This window comes from Schistocerca americana, chromosome X (assembly GCF_021461395.2).
Source record: "Schistocerca americana isolate TAMUIC-IGC-003095 chromosome X, iqSchAmer2.1, whole genome shotgun sequence".
NCBI lineage: Eukaryota > Metazoa > Arthropoda > Insecta > Orthoptera > Acrididae > Schistocerca > Schistocerca americana.
In genome coordinates, this window is record NC_060130.1 from 645,341,264 (window position 1) to 645,362,974 (window position 21,711).

General features: G+C 46.7%; 1 protein-coding gene across 4 annotated transcripts in view; it reads right to left on the reverse strand.

Annotated features, from left to right (window-relative positions):
* Window positions 1–1,544: 1,544 nt before the first annotated feature.
* Window positions 1,545–21,711, reverse strand: part of LOC124554746 (protein ST7 homolog) — a 176,783-nt gene continuing 156,616 nt past the window's right edge. For 2 of the 4 annotated variants that reach the window (XM_047128392.1, XM_047128393.1), the window contains exons 10-11: window positions 5,812–5,957; window positions 1,545–4,482 (exon numbers count right to left, since the gene is read on the reverse strand). In XM_047128392.1, coding sequence (XP_046984348.1) covers window positions 4,456–4,482; window positions 5,812–5,957 — 173 coding nt within the window. In that variant the 3' untranslated portion in view covers window positions 1,545–4,455. Of the gene's footprint in view, window positions 4,483–5,811; window positions 5,958–21,711 lie in introns of those variants that run through there. The other 2 variants (XR_006968428.1, XR_006968429.1) reach the window with 2 other exon arrangements.

A 21,711-nucleotide genomic window follows, 5' to 3' on the forward strand; every position in this document is an offset into this window, starting at 1 on the left:
CTAGTGAAACCCGATCTACTGATAGACCCAACTGGCACCACTGAGATGTGACCCATGCCCTCTGCCATCAGCACCCTCCCCAGCCCCATGTTAATGCACCTAAGATCATGACACAGAAACAGTTGCGCAAAATGCACATTATTGCCACCAGTTTGAGTAGCTTTCTTTACCAGGTCAACACGTACATCATATTTCCCGTCCCTATCAAGACTATTCCCTGCTCCATCCACTATCACTACCTGATCCTCCTCTGTAAAATTCCTACATAGCTCCCTTATTATGCTGTCAGTCACTTGAGCCAACCCTGCACTAGGCTTCACAATGCTGGTGACGTGGTACTCCCTCTCCAACACTTCCTGCAACTGCTGGCCCACACCTCTACCGTTAGAACTACCTAGCAGTAGAACCTCTTCCTTTCTGCTAGACTTTGCAACGAACCTAGGCCTCCTAATTGCTGAGGACTGCTGCACATTCCTTAGATCTACAGCTACACGAGGCTCCTCTCCACTCAACTCTGACAGTGGGTCAAATCTATTGCATATACGCAAAGTAAAACGGTCTGAATATCTCCTCATCCTAGCTGCCTTCTTGCCAACTGCCAGTTTCCATTCCCCAACACCCATCACCCTCCTCTCCCTATCTAGTTCCTCCTTGGCACATTGTAATTGCACATGAAGGGCACAGATCTGAGGTTCCTGCTTCTCTATCAACTTATTTCTACTACAGATTCTGCATTCCCAGGAGAGGATCTTACTAAAATGACCACTGGCTTCCCCACTGCATTCCCCTCAACAAAAATACTTTGAACAAATCCCACCTGTAACCCACTACTCTCAAACCTACGACAGAGCCCACACTTCTCACTCACAGTAAAATTTTACAGTTACTGAGAAAAACTATATGTCTATGTTACAAAAGTTCAGTTACACCAGTAGAACTATTCATAGAACTAACAATAATGGTCTCAAAATTCTCTGCCTACTAAGAAAGAAACTACTTGTATTAATACTACAACATGACAGCTAATACCAATACCAACAAAACTTCAGAAAATTATTAGCTAAAACCAAAAAATTGATTGCTTCAAATTCCAGTTACTAACTATGTCCCTCCCACATTCCATTCTGGATCTGACATTGCTTATCAGTATGTTTATTCCCTTTCTTATTTGTTTTCTACTGTTGTATTACACAACTAGTACTTTCTATTAATTTACCAATGGTAATGGTGGTCAAGATCCATGACTGTAGATTCCATTATTTGAAGAAATACAGCAGTCGATCAAAAGTCACATTACTTTGTGTCCAGCACTGTTCCCATATCTCCACCAATATCTCAATCTTCTCACTATGATCCTAGAATATAGTTATGACTCAAACCTTAAGATGGTCTTCATGTATGTTCTATTAAATGTGTTTTCTTTACTATTTAATTTCATACACTTTTTTTTTTTTTACAAAATCTAGGAAGCATATTTGCAAACCCTAAGTAACAGCATTATTTTCATTTACATATTGCAAAGCATTAAAAAGAAAAAAAAAATGTTTGGTCTTTTAGTAATTTTATTTGAATACAGAAAGAAAGTAAGTGATTTCTTCTGAGACAATTATTACAGTGTTTTCTTGTTAAGACAAACAGCATAAGATAACCTACTATAATCAGAAAATCTACACAAATGACAATATAAAATATGACAAAAATTTCCTAATATGCCATATTGGCTGCTTTTATTATTTCAGTTCTTCATTTGCTCACTTTTATCAGGTGAGTAAATTCACTGTATACTATCCTTGGCAGATTGTCTTATCAGTCTAAATAAGCTCACAAGCAGACAAATTGTAACACACTAAAACTTTACAGTAACTTTTCAACAATACCTTACATAAAAAACCACAACAATAACTTTTCAACAATACCTTACATAAAAAATCACGAGCCTTGAGGATACGCAGTTACAATCACAACAGTTGGATGAAGAATTCCATATGAATTCTTTGGTGATGACATTTACATTTAACGAATAACAACATTTTCCTCCCAGCCTGGAATCCACATAATATATTCCTAGAAATTACTGAGGTTAGATCTGTTATTTTCAACAATAAGGCAAAGACAAGAGCAGTATCAGCTAAAAGCAAACTGCTGCCATTATGAATTCATACAAGACCTTAAATGTGGAGTACACAAGTGGTCCCACTTATAAATAATGAGAGAACAACAGACACATTCAACTGCTGAAATTCCTGCCAGCAGAGAAAACAGCAGATATAAAACATAAGAAATTATTAATTTAGTTCATTGTTCCATTTAACTATTAATGATTAAAGCCTATTTTATTTAGACAAATGCTCTTTCACTGAACACCATTCATCACAAAGGATTCAACCCTAAAACTAAACAGTATGGATCTGCAGACACATAAATTGTGCTGATGTAAAGGTAAAAGGCAGTGAAAACACATCAAGTGTCATATTTTTGACTCCATCATTTGTCCAGCTATTTCAGCTATATAATTCTCAAATAACAAAGATGTCATTACATGTAACATGTATGACATTAAACCATACAGGCAGTACGAATTCATATAACTGTGCAATTTAATCAATCTGGGACCCTGTACAACCAGCAGCAGCATGGACATGTGTACACAGCAACAGATAAGACAACAGGGATTATAAGTTCCCTGAAAATAATGCTATAATCAGAAATTGTTGGTGTCAGACTTGAAAGACATTTTTTCTGAGATTAAAGATACAGACAGATATGAGGCACCCTTATGTCCTATAGCTCTATACACACTTTTATTATAAGAAGTTATAAGAAGATATATTTAATTTTATTAAAGTTTGCTGCTAAAGGAGAACTGTACAAAGTGCTTAGTGCATACCCAAATGGCCATTTTATCGAACCTATAGCAGCAAGACATATTTACCAGTTGCAAACGCCTTGTAGTATGTCCATAAAAATAATGTGATTCATCAAGGCAAAGATTGAGAGTTTGCTTCTTACTAATTATGTTAAAATAAAAATGGCTGATTTTGGCTGTTCTGTACATGGACCAAGCAATCAGTGGAAGACAATGTCTGGCATCTTGGACTATCTTCCTCCAGAGATGGCAGAAGGAAAGCTTGATGATCATGGTGTCTCCAATCTCTCAGCAATTTATGATCATGGTGTCTCCAATCTCTCAGCAATTTACAGCGCTACAAATTTGTTAACATTCTGTTCTTTAGGAAACAAGCACCTGTAATACTGGACAAGCTTAACAAATTAAAGTGCAGTTTATACATCTAACATGAACTAAAAGGGAGACAACATTAGGTATCTACATTATCTGATCTTTAAAAATTGTTTACACTTGTGTCACAGAAATTTTACTATAAAACAGTTGCTGGTAAACTTTAACTTTGTTATTAAAAGCCTGTACAATCATCTAGCATTTTGTCTAGTGTTGCATCAGAACAGGTGTTAATACTTAGCATATCCAAAAAAAGTATAATATTTAAATTTACTTACAGAAGTCTGATATTTTCACTTCAAAATAGTAACCAAAGTACTGAATAAATGGAAACAAGGGCTCCTATTTCGTTTTATACAATATTTTGACACTGTCTTACTTCATAAATACAAAATTACATTCCTACTTCATATACATACCAGAACTGTTTTTGAGTAAAACTGGAAAACACCCTTTCTCACTACTGTGAATTTTAGTTTTGAATATTGCTCAGACAATCCTAAGTGGGTGACAAACTGTAATGAAGCTGATGCCTCCCAAATTCTACATGTGTATCATATTACATAAAATTACATAAATTTATCTATCATTCAAACTTTGATAAAGTAAAGCTGTTCATAAAAGAAAAAAAATTCATTCACATTGGTAGAAGTCTCGCATCTTATGAAAAGTTGACAAACTGTCAGCAGAAGTTATATGAGTACATCATCAAAAATTATTGCAAGAGATCAACGTCTTGGTTGCCATGTGTAAACTGGAAACTATTTTTCACTAAACTGCCAAGAAAAATACTCTGCATAGTCAGTACAGTCAATACTCTGAAACATTTTTTTTTAACACACATTAAACTCTTTCCATTGCTGCATGCTTCATTCATTATTGTTCCTCTAAAAAACAGACTTTTTTCAGTCATCTATTACTTTGACCTGCAGAGTTCTGCGTTTCTTTGCATTATAGCAAAGTATTACAATCTTCTGTATTCCTGGTGTTTGTGCAGTGTCCCTGGACCAAGTACAACCATTCCGATACTCAACACCCCATTCCAAAATTGTGAGCTCTATTTCTTTGAACACAATATCTTTAGGAAAATGAAACATGATCCCAACAAGGTAACCCACACATACAATTCCTCATTTCTATATTGCCTTTCATCCATCTATAAATTTTGCAAATTCAATATCAACAGACACCTTTCTTTCAATTGGTTCCTTTCTTCTTCATTTCTCCTCGCTGGAATTACAGATCTGAAAAAATGAAGACAATAATCATTTCTGCTGGAATAAAAGTAAAAACTAAATAAGAAAGGCATATTATCTTCTTCCAATAAATAATCTGAAACACAAATACACAACAGAAAACAAACCAACAGCACATCACTGTCAAATAAATGAGAAACACACACACACACACACACACAAATTTATGTCATTTCTTTGTAGTCCAAGCCATCACTTTTTAATATTCATATTGAGAATCATATCATTAGACACCTGCCACATTTGTTTTAACAATTGCTAAAAATGGCCATTATACCACAGTATTTTCAGTATTTACTGAAAAGTTCTCTAGAAACCAACGAAAATTACAACCATGGTTGCTTAACTATTCACCACCTGTAAAAAAGTCCTCCTCAGTGAAGTCTAACCAAACCTCCCCAATTTTCCACACCAACAGCTCTTTTCTGTGAAAAGAGCACCCACAATTCCATTGTTACCTACCATAATAAACTACAAGATAGATTTGACAGTTTTTATACACTGTAATAAAAACTGGTAATAACTGAAGTACATTGTAAACAAATCAAAGATCTTAGCTAAGGAACTCGGAGCTGAAATTTTTAGGTCAACCAAGTCATCTGATGAACTAATGAAATGAAAACATATTTTTCAATTTCAGAAGTATGGGGCAATACTGCCAAGGAATAAGAAAAATGCGTGCAATATCACTGAGGGTCGTGGTCACAAAGTTAAGTGGAGAAACATTTCAAGTGCTGGACTTTTATTTGGGAATAAACACGCTAAAATATGTGCCCTGCCATCTTGATTTGGGTTTTCCACTGTTTCTCTGAATCATTTAATGTAGATATCAAAAAGGACTGAGTTTGTGTAGCATCTCTACAAAATCTCAAAAAGACATCATATCCTTCCACTTTTCCATCATTTTTAAAGATAATGGGACTGGATTGCAAAAATTAAGGAATTATGCTCTCAAAAATGATGTATTTTAACTGACACTAATGTCTTTCACTGTCCAAAAAAATTTTGCCTTATGAACAGAGATACCCTTCAATGCTTGTTTCAGCCAGCCAGAGTGGCCATGCGGTTCTAGGCGCTACAGTCTGGAGCCAAGCGACCGCTACAGTCGCACGTTCGAATCCTGCCTCAGGCATGGATGTGTGTGATGTCCTTAGGTTAGTTAGGTTTAATTAGTTCTAAGTTCTAGGCAACTGATGACCTCAGAAGTTAAGTCGCATAGTGCTCAGAGCCATTTGAACCATTTTTGAATGCTTATTTCTATGCAGATTTAATACTTCTCTCGTTATATATAAATGCCAGCAAAGAATAACAATTTACCGTCTTTGCAATAACTCCCATAGGTTCTGGATACTGGTGTGTAAGCAGTGCCAGCAAGGCTGTGAAGGAACACAGGCCAGCTGTAAACAGAATGAAGAAAGGGAGCTCCTTCTTTGGATACATGCTGACATCACTGAAGGCTGCAGCTTAAACAGAAATATTTTACATGTATGATACAACTTTAACATTCAGAGAACAAGTTCTTTGACATAAAAAGTCACAAACAAAAAGGTAGATTATATGTAAATGTAATGTAAATGTAAAAACTTATATGTACCAGAAAGCAGAAGCACAGAATTTGAAAATGTGATAGAAGAAAAGAGTGAAGTGTGCTGAAAAGTGACAAGATAGTGACCTTGTGATTTAGTTACCGAATACCCATACAGGAACACATACTGAAGGGACGGCAGAAATGTGACGCAGGGAGGCAGAAAGAGAAGATAAGAACAGGATATAGTTGAATAAATACTATTGGTATTTCACAGGTAATTACATGCCACTTTGTAAACCAAAGTTCGTCATCCATTTAACATCAACAAGTACGCAGAAAGTGTTGGTCTGCTGTCTCAGGCAAAATAACTGACGCACTACTTTTAAAACAACATACATACAATAAACCTTGATTAAAAATACAATGGAACACATTACCATCGCTTTACAGCATTTCAAAATGTACGGTTTTTATTCATATGTTATGTTTTAAACTGTTAACAGAGTTCAGAATTGTTGATTGTTATGCAAATCTTGCACCTGTAGTCCTCTGTACATTGTTGTGCAGCACAATATTATTATACAAGGGCTACCCAGAAAAATGATTATGTTTTGATATTAAAATGAAATACAAAAAATTATGTTTTATTCATTTCAAAGTGACACTTAAATACTACTTTTCAATATAGTCTCCACCATACAAATGTAGGCACTTATCATAGTGGCAAACAATCTTTGAAATACCATTGTCATGACATTTGGCTGCCTGAGACCTCAGAGTCATGCCCTACAGCAGTTCCACATCATCGTCAAAGCACTGCTATGATTTGATGCAACACACTTCATGAAATTTGTGGAAAACTAAATGAGAGCTACAGCATCATGAATCAGTGGTTTTCTTCAATCTTCTCACTATCTTTTGCAGCCAGTTCATCAGTCACAACACTTGATCACCCACTTTGCTCTTCATCGTGAACATTACTTCAGCCACTTTTAAATCTAATGCACCACTGGTGCACCCAGTCTTCAGTGATTACGTTGTTTCCATATGCTTTGCATAGAAGCCTATAATTTTTATCACTTTATGGTTTTTTGCCAACAAAAACCTTATTACTGACTGCACTTTACAACTCATGGGATTTTCAATTGCAGCATGGATTTGAAACTTTTACTGTGGAATAACAGGAAATGACACAAACCTCACCATGGTGCAGCTACATGTCGACTGAATGGACAAATGTGCAGACAACAATATGGCCATACTACCCTGCCCATTGTTGCTGCAGGCGAAAATGTAATCCACATTTTGGATAGCCCTCATATTACTAGAAGACAACAGTGACTAACTGTCAGAAATTATCATCGGCTAAATTCAAAATATTGTAATGAGGAATGTTCCAACATCATATTTTAGTGGTGATGAGTTCTCTCTTGGCAACTGCAAAAGAACCTACAAACTCAATAACACAATAAAAAAGTAATTACAGACTAGAACAATAGTAGAAGCTCTCCTGTTCTGTACCATAACCATATACACTCCACATATCCAAATTTTCAGCTTGCTTATAAGACTTTTGAGGGGGTGTTGACTGAATGTTGATATACTGTGTATCTTTATCACTCACTGGAGGTATTTCACAGACTCTTTTTAAAGCACTGTTCATTGTTCTAACTTGGAACACAAGAAACATATGGCTGTAAAATAGATACAGTGTAATGGGTCATGGAGTGATATCAACAACAATACAATGAAAGTAGTGGGCACATCTCTAACACTTTTAACAGCTGAGAGCTTGAAGACCTTATATAGATGCTCTCCATGTCAGATGTCACTGATTTAGTGCTGCGCAAGCGGACCTGGTGATGGTGGTCAGTGACAGGGCTGCCCCTTGTGGCCACCTCGTGTAGTTGCTGGCACACCGTTTGAGTATCGGTGTGCACCACGCTTGCCATAGTGGGCCGACATGTCTGCTGTGAGCAGTAGGTGTAGTAACCAACGGGTTACTACAAAGCTACTTCCTTGTGGGGAAGGGTAGTGTCGGGGGTGGGGGGTGGAGGGTGGGGGGTGGAGGGTGGGTGGTGGAGGGTGGGGGGAGGGAAGGAGGAAGACCAGGCATTGCTGTTCATGATGCTGTGACTGAAGAGACATTCATGGTATCTATGGTGGTGCCTAGGCTGGCAGCTGAAGGTGTAAGAAGTTTCAATCTGCCCAGACCGAAAGTGAGGGAGATGAGGTCACCCCCAGCCGCCCGTGGACCTCGGTATATCCACAGGTCAGGACCAGCAACAGTCAGTTGGGAGTCATCTGGAATTCAGAATCCACAACAGTGGCAGACTGCAGAGCAGAGACTCTGGCAACTAAGACACTGTATCTGTCCCCACTGATGGCAGCGCCTGCTCAGCACAGTTGGAGTTGCCGGCACCGGGCACATGAAGCAAAGCCATCTTTGATGCTGACATAACCCCAACCACCAGGGTAGATAGGCACAAACAGGCCTGCTCGACACCCAAGCGAGTAGAGCTGACATAGAATGAGGCATTGGGCTCATGGATTGAGGCAGCAGCATGTGCCTTGGTACGCAAATTCATGCAAATTGTTCTGGTGGCATACTGCGAGTTGACCTTCGGTGTGAATCAAGAAGACACGAAATCGCGCTGGCTGTTGATGATGATGACTCGAATGAAGTGAGTGCACCAGCCAAATGCTCTGGCCAACACTGGTGTACCAATCGCAAACATTACAGTACTGATGCTGCTGGGGGACTCCCGTCCAGCAGCAAGAGGTGAGCACCCGTGGGCACTGACAGCTTACAGAAACTCTGATAGAATCTTGGCCCCAACTGACATCGTTCTGTAAGAGCTTAAAAAATGTGAGCACCTCCTTGGCTGGCAAATCTTATACACACTTGTGCATCTGTGTCTTAAATGTTAGGACAAGACATTCCAGTTCGCCATTCGACTGGTTGGAAAGGAGGCACCATGATGTGACGAATGCCATTGTGTGTACGAAAGTCCTTGAAAGATAGTGTCATGAACTGAGGACCACTGACCAAAACCAGGCTGCAATGCAGGCCTTCTATGGATAATAGCTCTGACAGGGCCTTGATAGTCATGTCTGCTGTCACAGACGTAGAGTGAACGAGATGAGAAAAAGCATCAATTGTCAATAACTAGAAACTGTCTAGAAAAGGACCAGCAAAATCATAGTGGACACTCTCTCCCAATGCTGCATAGGGGTCAGACATGGAAAAAAGAAGTAGTGTATGGCACACCACCTGCTGATCTGAACACTTGCAGAGGCTGCAACAAGGTGTTGCACTTTCCCACAGATACCCAGCCAAATCACATGTCAGCACACCACCAGTTTTGCGCAAGAGAACTCCCAGTCACCCTGATAGAACAAGCAGAGAACCTCACGTAGCAGAGCGGCTGGCACCACGACGTCGAGAGTAAACTCTTCTGTCAACAAGAGAATAACACTATCCAGGAAGGAGAGGCAAATGCGCAACACACAAAGATTTCAAAGTGGGTCCGATGCTAAGTCCTGAGGACAGTTGAGCCTCCCATGTTATATCATGTGTACAACCTTCTGGAGTACCGGATCCACCACCACTACATAAGCAATACGGGAACTGGTGATGGGGAAGCCATCCACCGTGTGCCTTATTTCTGAGTCCAATTGCAAACAAAGCTATTCCTCCTGATCAAAAGAGTGGTCAGTCCATGGGGAGCTGTGATAGAGCATCTGTGTTCACATGCTGCAATATGGGATGAAAATGGATCTCATAGTTGTACCGGGACAAGAACACAGAACGACGCTTAAGACAATGAGCGGATTTGTCTGATAAGAAAATCGACACACTAAACAGGGAAACCAAGGGCTTATGGTGCGTAATTAAATAAAATTTTGCTCCATACAAGAACACATGATTTTTTTTAATGCACAGACAATAGCAAGAACTTCTTTTTACACCTGAGAATAGTGCTGCTGAGCTGAGTGTTTCCAACATGAAAGTAATAGGCTGTCTGGAGCCATCTGAATGGCGATGGGCCAGGACCACCCCCACCCTGCACTGAGATGTGTCTGTATCTAGGCCCAGATTCTTGCTGGGTTGAAATGTTGCAAGATATGGTACAAAGTAAAGACACTATCCTTAAGCTGCACAAAACTACACTGACAGGCCCCAGAATAAACATAAGGAGCACTTTTCTGAAGCAAGAGATGCAAAGGAGTGGGCGACAGTAGCTGCTCTGGGAATAAACTTGTGATACTATGCCACTTTGCGAAGAAGTTTTCACAGATTAGATATCTGTAATGGCAGCAACATGTTATTCCAAGGAGTGCACACCCTGCTATGAATGTATTTTCATGTCCCAAATAAACAATTGAAGGCTGTAAAACATGAGATTTACTGAGCTTACATTTGAGACCCGCAGTTTGTAGAGCAGCAAATCTGTTGTAGCACCTGTCATGACAGTATCATGAAGATAGTTAATGCAATGAAGGACACCCATCAAAACTTGTTCTAAAAAACACTGAAAGATGGCAGGCACACTAACGACCCCAAACATTAGTCATTAATACTGATAGAAAATGAATGGCATATTAATGAAATCTGAATGTAGGCTGTGGCCAAATCAATTTTCGGAAAGAACTGACCCTCAGCGAACTCTGTGAGCAGCTCATCTCAGAGAGGCAGGAGATAAGTGTCGATGACTGACTGTGCATTAAGATTGACACCGAAGTTGCCAGTGCTGTAGCCACCAGAAAGATCGCGGGAGGCGCACATTGGCACGGCGCGTCACGGACGGTAGTTGCTGCAAGTAGAGTCCCGTCCACCAGAGGGCACGCGAGAATTCGGACGCGACCTCTGCCGGCATAACAACAACAACAACTCCGGCAGCATGGGCCGGGCCCAGTCAGTTCACATCGGGCAGGTCTAGCAGACAGTTCCCGGTCTACACTAGGTGAAGTGCGACGGAAACGTGGATCGTGTTACTACACAATTGGCGACGAGTAGGGTCGTTCTTTCGCGTGAGGCGTCGTCGTTCCAGTTTCGCAGCTTCTCCACGGCATGGAGGATTTGGTGCGGGTTTTGGTTGCGCAGCAGACGGAGCTCATGGCCACCATGAAACAAGTGCTTCCGGCGTTGCTCTCCACGCCGTCTGCTCCGGCGCAGTTCCCTCCTCCCTTTCCCCTGTATGACGAGACGGCAGAGGATTGGGACGCATATGAACATCGCCTTCGGCAGCATTTCCAGGCGTTTCATGTTGCCGATATGGAGGTATGTCGTGCTCTCTTCTTGTCTTGGATATCTCCCTCGCTGTATCACGTTTTGCGGCAGCTAGCGCCGTTGCAGGAACCCTCGTCCTTGTCTTTTGACGCATTGTGTTCCTTGCTGTCTTCATATTATTGCCGCCGCACGCATGTTGTGGCGGCTAGGGTCGAGTTCTATCAATGCAAGAAACAGCCCCATCAGTCTTACCGGGCGTGGGCAGCTACCCTGCACGGTCTTAGTCGCAAGTGTCATTTTGTCACGGAGCAGTCGCGAGAGTCGTATGCCCACGTTATGGTACGCGACGTCATTGTTCGTTCGGCCCCTGATAGGGAGGTCCGGCACCGGGCCCTGCAGTTAGAAGACCCTTCCCTCGAGGAAGTCCAGTCCATTGCTCAATCGTATGAAGTCTCTCACGCAGCAGGTCAACTGCTGGAAGCGTGGTGCGACGTCGCGTAGGTTCAGGGCGGCGCGGCCGCGTCCACTGTGTCCGGGGTCGACGACGTGCGGGCGGTACAGTCAGGCCGTTACGGCCGCTCCAGCACGGTGCGTAAACAAAATTCCGGCCACCGGCCCCTGTTGCCATCCTGTGCGTCGTGCTATATACATCATGATCGGTCAGAGTGCCCCCAGCGTTGGGCCGTTTGTCGCAAATGTAATAAAAAAGGTCACATTGCTAAAGTTTGCCGCTCAGCCTCAAAAGAATCGAAGGAAGCAGGCACAGCGGACATGGACGTTGACATTCAGGAAGTTTCATCGGGCCAGGCTCCCGACGCATCGGCACGCAAACTCTTTATCGAGGTGTCGGTTCGGTCGCGCCGGTTACAACTGCGAGTAGATACAGGCGCGGCAGTTTCGTTGTTGAATGCACAAACTTATTCCGACCTTGGATCGCCCCCGTTGGCGCCAGTTTACCGGCGTCTACGCGGTTATGGTAAACAGTTCATTCCCCTGTTGGGTCAATTCACTACCGACGTGACTTACAAATCAGTCACTCGGCCTATTACTTTTATTGTTGTCAGTGATGAGAGCTCCGCTAACCTTTTTGGCCTGGATGCCTTTCAAGCTTTCGGTTTTTCTATCGCTGACACCATACAGTTGGTCTCCGAAGACGTTCCCTATCAATCATTGGAATCTTTGATCTCAGACTTTCCAGATATTTTTGAGGAGGGCCTGGGGCGTGTTTCAGATTTTGAAGCTCACTTAACGTTGAAGGCGTCGGCTCGCCCGCGTTTCTACGCGCGAGGTAGATCCCCTTGGCTCTCCGCCCTCAAGTAAAGGAAGAGCTAGACCGGCTGACAGCCCTAGGGGTCGTTCTTCCCATTTCTTCCAGTGAGTGGGCTTCGCCCCTCGTTATTGTAAGGAAGCCCTCGGGAAAATTATGTCTTTGTGGCGATTTCAAGGCCACCATTAATTCATAATTGGTGGTGGACACCTATCCTTTGCCTCGTGCTGATGAATTGTTCTCCGCTGTGGTGGGAGGCCAATACTTTTCGAAAATCGATCTGTCGGAGGCTTATCAGCAGATACCACTTGATGAGGACTCCAAACGGCTGGCGGTCGTCAACACTCCGTTTGGCCTTTACCAATACCAGCGGTTGGCCTTTGGAATATCCAGTGCCCCGGCGATATTCCAGCGTTATCTTGAGCATGTCACGTCGACAATCCCTCATTGTATTAATTACCTGGATAACATAATTGTCACAGGCCGCAGCACGAAGGAACACTTGCACGACCTTCGCACCCTCTTTCTCAAATTCAGGTCTGTGGGCTTGCGTTGCAACCTGTATAAGTCAACCTTCTTCCAACCGTCCATTGAGTATGTGGGCTACACCTTATCTCGGCACGGCATCCAGCCACTAGGAAGTTTGGTCCAAGGTATCGTCAACCTTCCTCGGCCCGCTTCGCTGAAAGAGTTACAAGCTTTTTTAGGCAAGATTGCCTATTACCACCGGTTCATTCCCAGGGCTTCCACTATAGCCCACCCCCTGTACTGCCTTCTGCACAAGGGTGTTCCTTTTGACTGGTCGCCTGCATGCGAGCGAGCGTTCACCTCGTTGAAGGGCCTCCTCACGTCAGCCCCTTGTTTGGCTACTTTTGATCCCCATAAGCCGTTGGTCCTGGCTACAGACGCTTCGCACTATGGGGTGGGGGCGGTCCTGGCCCATCGCAACGCAGATGGTTCCGAGCAACCACTGGCGTTTGCGTCTAAAACGCTTAGTCCCGCGTAGGCCCATTACTCCCAGGTGGAAAAGGAGGCTTTGGCCATTGTTTACGCTGTTACCAAGTTTCAACCTTTCTTGTATGGCACGAAGTTTCAGTTAATCACTGACCATAAGCCGTTAATATCGTTATTTGGCCCCGCCTCTCAGATTCCGGATAGGGCGGCCCACAGACTACAGCGCTGGGCCTTGTTCATCTCTAAATACCATTATGACATTCATTTTCGCCCTACAGGACAGCATGCCAACGCCAACGCTCTTTCCCGTCTTCCAGTGGGCCCGGATCCTACGTTCGATCGACAGGAGATTATGTGTTTTCATTTGGATGTGGCGTCCCGCCAAGCGGTTGATGGCTTCCCGATCACTAGTTCTCGGTTCTCCGGCAAGTAGTTCGCCTCATTCAGCAGGGGTGGTCTTCCCGCCCTCCGGGCCGGGCCTCGGCCCCTCTTCGTAATTATTTTCTTCTCCGAGACCACCTCTCGGTCTTGGAAGGAGTTCTTCTTCTGGCTACCGATGATACAGCTCCTCGCGTGGTTGTTCCTGCAGGTTTACGAAGGGAGGTCCTCACGTTATTACATGCGGGGCACTGGTTTTTTTTTTTTTTTTTATTTTATTTTTTTTTAGGGCGCACAACTTCAATGGTCATTAGCGCCCAGACTACGTTAAGAATGCACCACGAGGAGGCACAAGTTTAAAACAACAACTAAAAGGGAAAACACGATAAAAGTCAGACTGACAGGCATAGGATTAAAAGAACAGCATAATCAAATGTCCTTAGAGAGGTTTGTCAAATTGATAAAACGAAGAACGCGAGCAGCTGCTCGTGGGTCATCCACTAAAATGGCATCTAGCATACATGGCAGGCCAAGATCAAAACACAGTGTGTTACAATCCGGACAGGACGTTAAAATGTGGCGGACCGTCAGCAACTGCCCACATGGGCAGAACGGCGCCGGCGCAGCCATCAGCAGATGGCGATGGCTGAACCGGCAGTGGCCAATGCGTAACCGGGCCAAAATGACCTCCTCCCGCCGAGAAGGGTGGGAGGAGGACGTCCAAGCCGCGGGAAGAGGTTTCAAGGCCCGAAGCTTGTTGTCCGTAAGTGCAGCCCAATCGGCATGCCACAGCGATAAAATGCGCCGACAAATTACCCTGCTACAATCCGACGAAGGGACACAACCAGAAGCTGCCCGAGGCTGGAGGACCGCAGCCTTGGCCGCGGCATCTGCAGCTTCGTTCCCAGGGATACCGACATGGCCAGGAACCCACATAAAGCTAACCGGAGAACCGACGTCCACCAGCTGCTGAAGAGAGCGTTGGATCCGGTGCACGAAAGGGTGAACTGGATACGGATCACTGAGGCTCTGGATGGCACTCAGGGAATCGGAGCAGATGACATAAGCAGAATGTCGGTGGCGGCAGATGTAAAGAACAGCCTGGTAGAGGGCAAAGAGCTCAGCTGTGAAGACCGAACAATGGCCATGGAGCCGGTATTTGAAACTTTGTGCCCCGACAATAAAGTAACACCCGACCCCATCATTGGTCTTTGAGCCATCTGTATAAATGAAGGTCATATTAATGAACTTCGAACGAAGTTCGATAAAACGGGAGTGGTAGACCGAACCGGGGGTAACCTCTTTTGGGAGCGAGCTGAGGTCAAGGTGAACGCGAACCTGAGCCTGGAGCCAAGGTGGCGTGTGGCTCTCGCCCACTCGAAAGGTTGCAGGGAGTGAAAAATTAAGGTGTTGAAGGAGGCGACGAAAGCGAACTCCAGGGGGTAGCAGGGCAGAGACATACAACCCGTATTGACGGTCGAGAGAGTCGTCAAAAAAGGAATGATAAGACGGGTGGTCGGGCATTGACAGTAGCCGACAGGCATACCGACAAAGCAGTATATCGCGCCGGTAGGTGAGTGGCAATTCGCCAGCGTCAGCATGAAGACTCTCTACGGGACTAGTATAAAACGCTCCGATCGCAAGTCGTAAACCCCGATGTTGTATGGAGTTGAGGCGGCGTAAGATGGATGGCCGTGCAGAGGAGTATACGAAGCTCCCATAATCCAGCTTGGAGTGGACGATCGACCGATATAGACGAAGTAGGACGGTTCGATCCGCTCCCCACGACATACCACTGAGAACACGGAGGACATTCAAAGAACGGGTACAACGGGCAGCCAAATATGACACATGTGGAGACCAGCTAAGTTTCCTGTCAAATGTAAGACCTAAAAATTTTGTTGTCTCCACGAATGGGAGAGCAATGGGACCGAGTCGTAAGGACGGTGGGAGAAACTGTTTGTAGTGCCAGAAGTTAATACAGACCGTCTTCTTGGCAGAAAAACGGAAGCCATTGGCGACACTCCAGGAGTAAAGACGGTCAAGAGAACGCTGAAGACAGCGCTCCAGGACACGTGTACGCTGTGCGCTGCAATAGATGGTAAAATCGTCCACGAAAAGGGAGCCTGATACATCAGCTGGGAGGCAATCCATTATTGGATTGATCGCTATGGCGAAGAGAGTGACGCTCAAAACTGAGCCCTGTAGTACCCCATTCTCCTGGTGAAAGGTGTCTGACAGGACAGAACCCACACGTACCCTGAACTGTCGATCCATTAAAAAGGAACGAATAAAAAGAGGGAGGCGATCGCGAAGACCCCATGTATGCATGGTGCGAAGAATGCCCGCCTCCCAACAGGTGTCGTAAGCCTTCTCCAAATCAAAGAACACAGTCGCGGTCGGGCGCTTCCGCAAGAAGTTATTCATAATGAAGGTCGACAAGGTAAGCAGATGGTCAACAGCAGAGCGGCGCCTACGAAATCCACATTGTACATTGGTAAGTAGGCGTCGAGACTCGAGCAGCCAAACCAAACGAGAGTTAACCATTCGCTCCATCACTTTACAGACACAGCTGGTAAGCGAGATGGGTCGATAACTGGAAGGCAAGTGCTTGTCCTTCCCCGGTTTAGGAATCGGGACAACAATAGACTCGCGCCAGCATGCGGGAACATGTCCCTCAGTCCAGATGCGATTGTAAGTACGAAGAAGAAAACCTTTACCCGCAGGAGAAAGGTTCTTCAGCATCTGAATATGAATAGAATCAGGCCCTGGAGCGGAGGACCGTGACCGGGCAAGTGCGTTTTCGAGTTCCCGCATGGTGAATGGGGCATTATAACTTTCACGATTCGAGGAGCGGAAGTTAGGTGGCCTAGCCTCCTCTGCCTGTTTGCGGGGGAGGAAGGCAGGGTGGTAATGAGCGGAGCTCGAAACCTCTGCGAAAAAGCGGCCGAAGGCATTGGAGACATCCTCCGGGGCCACAAGGACGTCATTCGCGACCATCAAGCCAGAAACTGGTGAGTAGACCTTAGTGCCAGATAGCTGGCGTAGGCTACCCCGGACAACAGAAGAAGGAGTAAAACTGTTGAAGGGGCTTGTGAAAGCAGCCCAGCTGGCTTTCTTGCTTTCTTTAATAATACGACGACAATGTGCACGTAATCGTTTATAAGTGATACAATTCGCCACTGTAGGGTGGCGTTTAAAGGTGCGTAAAGCACGTCAACGAGCACGTAAAGCGTCTCTACATGCTGCGGTCCACCAGGGGACCGGTACGCGATGTGGAGAAGAAGTAGGGTGAGGGATGGAATATTCAGCAGCAGTGAGAATGACTTCCGTGAGGTGTGCGACCTGACGATCGCAGCTTGTGAAGGTTTGATCCTGGAAGGTCGCCCTGGAAGAGAAGAGCCCCCCGTCTGCTTTGGAGATGTTCCAACCGGATGAGCACGGGGAGGGGGTATGCTGCAGGAGATGGATAACACACAGGAAGTGGTCGCTCGAATATGTATCAGAAAGTGCATACCACTCAAATTGGCATGCAAGTTGGGTAGTACATATAGAGAGGTCTAAATGGGAATAGGTGTGAGATGTGTCCAAAAGAAAAGTAGGGGCGCCAGTATTGAGGCAGACAAGATTGAGCTGGTTGAAAAGGTCTGCTAACAGGGAGCCCCTCGGGCAGGATGCCGGAGAGCCCCAAAGGGGATGGTGGGCATTGAAGTCTCCAGTTAACAAAAATGGGGCAGGTAGCTGAGCAATAAGCTGCATCATGTCTGCCCTGGTAACGGCAGATGACGATGGAGTGTAGACGGTACAAATGGAAAATGTAAAAGTGGGGAGAGTAATGCGGATGGCAACTGCCTGCAGGCCGGTGTGCAATGTGATGGGATCGTAGTAAATATCATCCTGGACCAGCAACATAACCCCTCCATGAGCCGGAATACCTACCACAGGGGGTAGGTCAAAACGCACAGAGGTGTAGTGTGCCAAGGCAATTTGATCGCATGGGCGTAGCTTCGTTTCCTGGAGGGCTACGACGAGCGGACGGTGCAAGCGGAGCAGCAACTTCAAGTCCTCTCGGTTGGAGCGAATGCTGCGAATATTCCAGTGAATAAGTGCCATCGTAAGAAGAAAAGCAAGATGAAAGAAGGGGTCACCTCGAAGGCCGCTGAGGGCCTGGCTTCGAGCGAGCACTGCCGCCGCTATCAGTAGGCGGACAGTCATCGTCCATTGGGTCTATAGGTTCATCGGCCATCTTGGTAAGATGGCCAGGAGGGGGAGCTTCCTCCGCCGGTGAACGGCCAGATGTTCGGCTACCAGCGGTGCGGCCAGGCGAAACGGATGACGGCCTGGGGCGGCAACCGCTGGGTGGCGCAGGAGAAGAAATGCGCCGTGGCAGAGAAGGAGAACTGTGCTTCCTATGAGCCTTCTTGGAAGGTCGTTTGGTGGAAGTACCGGTCGAAGGCTGGGAGGTCGAGGTACGTAGGAAGTCTGCACGGGACGGTTCCTTCTTGAAGGCCCGTGCATCTGACTTCTGGGTCTTCGTCTTAGCAGAAGCTGATGAAGGGGCTGGTGTCTGTGGGGTGATGGGAGGAAGAGGAGACGTCGACCGCGCGATCTTAGCACTGGCCGAACGGACGACCGTGGTGCTGAAGGTCAGATCGCATGTCTGGGTTGCCACCTCCCTGGTAGTCCGAGGAGAGGCGAGGACAGTACTGTATTTCCCCGCTGGGAGCAGCGTGGGCTTCCTACTAGCCAATAGCTTGCGAGCAGCCGAGGTGGACACTTTCTCTTTGACCCGAATTTCTTGGATACAGCGTTCTTCCTTATAGACAGGACAGTCGCGGGAGGATGCGGCATGCTCACCCTGACAGTTCACACAACGAGGAGACGGAGGTGGACAGTCACCCTCATGGGCATCCCTGCCACAAGTGACACATTTAGCCGCATTGGAACAAGACTGTCGAGTGTGATTGAAACGCTGACACTGGGAGCAGCGCGTAGGTGTCGGGACATAGGGGCGAACAGAAATAACCTCGTAGCCCGCCTTGATGCGCGATGGCAGCTTAACACTATCAAAGGTCAAGAAAAGTATCCGGGTCGGTACAAGGTCATTGTTGACCTTTTTCATGACCCTATGGACAGCCGTCACGCCCTGCTCAGCGAGGAAAGATTGAATCTCCTCGTCAGTCAATCCGTCGAGGGATCTAGTATAGACCACACCACGAGACGAATTCAAAGTTCGGTGAGCCTCCACCCGGACAGGGAACATGTACAGGAGTGTGGCCCGAAGCAGTTCTTGTGCCTGAAAGGCGCTCTCAGTTTCTAGTAATAAGGTACCGTTACACAACCTGGTACAAGATTTGACAGATCCGGCTATGGCATCTACGCCCTTCTGGATAACGAAAGGGTTGACAGAGGAAAAATCCTTTCCGTCCTCAGATCGAGAAACGACGAGGAACTGTGGGGCAGGCGGTAGTACTTTTGTCACTGGTGGCTGGTCAAGTTTCCGTTTTTGGGCAGAAGTCAAGAGAGATGGAGTGAAATCCATTGCGGAGGAATCCCCCATGATTGCCAGCGTCTCCGATGGCGCGCTCCTTCCTTGTGGGGACCCTCTCAGAGGGCACTCCCGCCTTAGGTGAATGTTTACACCTCAGGTCACACCTCCCGAGAAACAGACGGAGGGACCAATCAGCATGGTCAGAAGGTATCAGCTCAGGCAATCACCCCTCCCTGGGCCTGGCCTTTACCAGGGGGTACGTGCGTGCCTTACATGTCTACCCAGGACGGGGAATTACGCATTACCCCGTCACCGGCTACACGTGCGAACGCGTGGGTCGGCTTTCAGGCGCGCACAGGGAGGAAGGAAGAAGAGGAAAAAGAAGAGAGAGAGGACAGACTGTCTCAAACGCCGAGGCCGAGACCAGAGAAGGCAAGGAGAAGAAGGCAAGGAGAAGAAGGCAAGGAGAAGAAGGCAAGGAGAAGAAGGCAAGGAGAAGGCAAGGAGAAGAAGGCAAGGAGAAGGCAAGGAGAAGAAGGCAAGGGAAAGAGTAAGGAAGACAGTGAGGTGGAGAAGAGCAAAGAAAGGAACCAACCAAAGGAAGGAAGAAACGAGAAGTGAAAAAGCAAAATGACCGCAAATAGAGGTCGTGGAACCGTCCGTCTCCGGACGCAGGCGCTAACTACCCCCTTGAGGGGGAGGGACTCCTTTTAGTCGCCTCTTACAACAGGCAGGAATACCTCGGGCCTATTCTAATCCCCGGACCCGCAGGGGAGGAGGGGGGGGGGGGGCACTGGGGTGTTTCCCGTACTAAAACCTTGGCTCGCAGACATGTGTACTGGCCCGGTATTGACAGAGAAATTGAGCACTTGGTGGCCGCCTGTTCCCAGTGTGCGAGCCAACAAGCATCTCCCAGGGCAGCGTTCTCTTCATGGCCGCCGGCAACCCAAGCATGGGAACGTGTTCACATCGATTTTGCGGGCCCGTTTCTCAATGGCTTTTGGCTCATTGTCATTGATGCTTATTCCCGATTCCCATATGTGGTTCGCTGCTCCTCAACCACTTCAGAAGTTGCAATCCAGGCACTAGCAAAAATCTTTTCTGTGGAAAGTCTGCCAATCACCCTGGTCTTGGACAAAGGACCGCAGTTTATTTCGCAGACCTTCCAGGATTTTTGTAGGCGCTTCGGTATTCGGCACGTTTGCTCTCCCCCCTTCCATCCACAATTGAATGGGGAAGCCGAGCGCATGGTGCGCACATTTAAGACGCAGATGAAAAAGTATGTGCACGCATTTCCTGCGGAGGAAGCATTGACGTTTTTCTTGACGGCATACCGGACCACACCAATGGGAGAACGCAGCCCCGCAGAGCTCCTCCATGGGCGTCAACCTCGGACTCTGCTGCACCTCCTCCAGCCGGGTCCTCGCCAGTCTTCACAAAACGGAGTGCCTGGCTTTCCACTGGGTACGTCAGTCTGGGCCCATGGGTTTGGTCGCAATCCACGTTGGATACCGGCGGTGGTCCTGCGCCGACATGGCCGCCGGCTCTATACCTTGCAGGTGGGGGACCGGGTGGTACGTTGTCACCAAAATCAGCTACGTCCACGTTCGGGCACCCACCCTCCAACCTCTCGGACATTGGCTTCCCCATTGCCGGCACCTGTGTTGGTTTCACAGGGGACGTTACCTCCTCTCCCCGCTGTGACTCTGCCGCACTGCGATGGTTCTCAGCCTTGGCAGCCTCCAGTAGCTCCAGCACTGGCATCACCATCGTTCGAGAGGCCACAGCGAGAGCCGGCCCCCCTAGCAGGCCCGGTTTCTCAGGAGGCTGGTTCACCTGGGGTCGTCCCTTCCCCTTCGTCCCCGCCACTGGGTCCTGACCCTCCCGAGGTGGAAGAGGATCCGGCGTTCGACAGCTTGTCACCCTTTCTGTCCCGGGCTCCGGTTGTGGGACGACGGGGGCCTCTTCGTGTGGGTCACTTCCAGCCGTATTCGAAGGTTCCGGCTCGAGGGTTGGCAGATCCCCTCGACTCCGGCCATCCAATGGATGTGGAGGTCATCGCTCCGGCCCGACGCTCCACCTTCCGACACAGTGGATCACAGTGGCTGCACCCCCCGAAGGAGGAGGAGTGCTGTAGCCACCAGAAAGATCGCAGGAGGCGCACATTGGCACGGCGCGTCACGGACGGTAGTTGCTGCAAGTAGAGTCCCGTCCACCAGAGGGCACGCGAGAATTCGGACGCGACCTCTGCCGGCATAACAACAACAACAACTCTGGCAGCACGGGCCGGGCCCAGTCAGTTCACATCGGGCAGGTCTAGCAGACAGTTCCCGGTCTACACTAGGTGAAGTGCAACGGAAACGTGG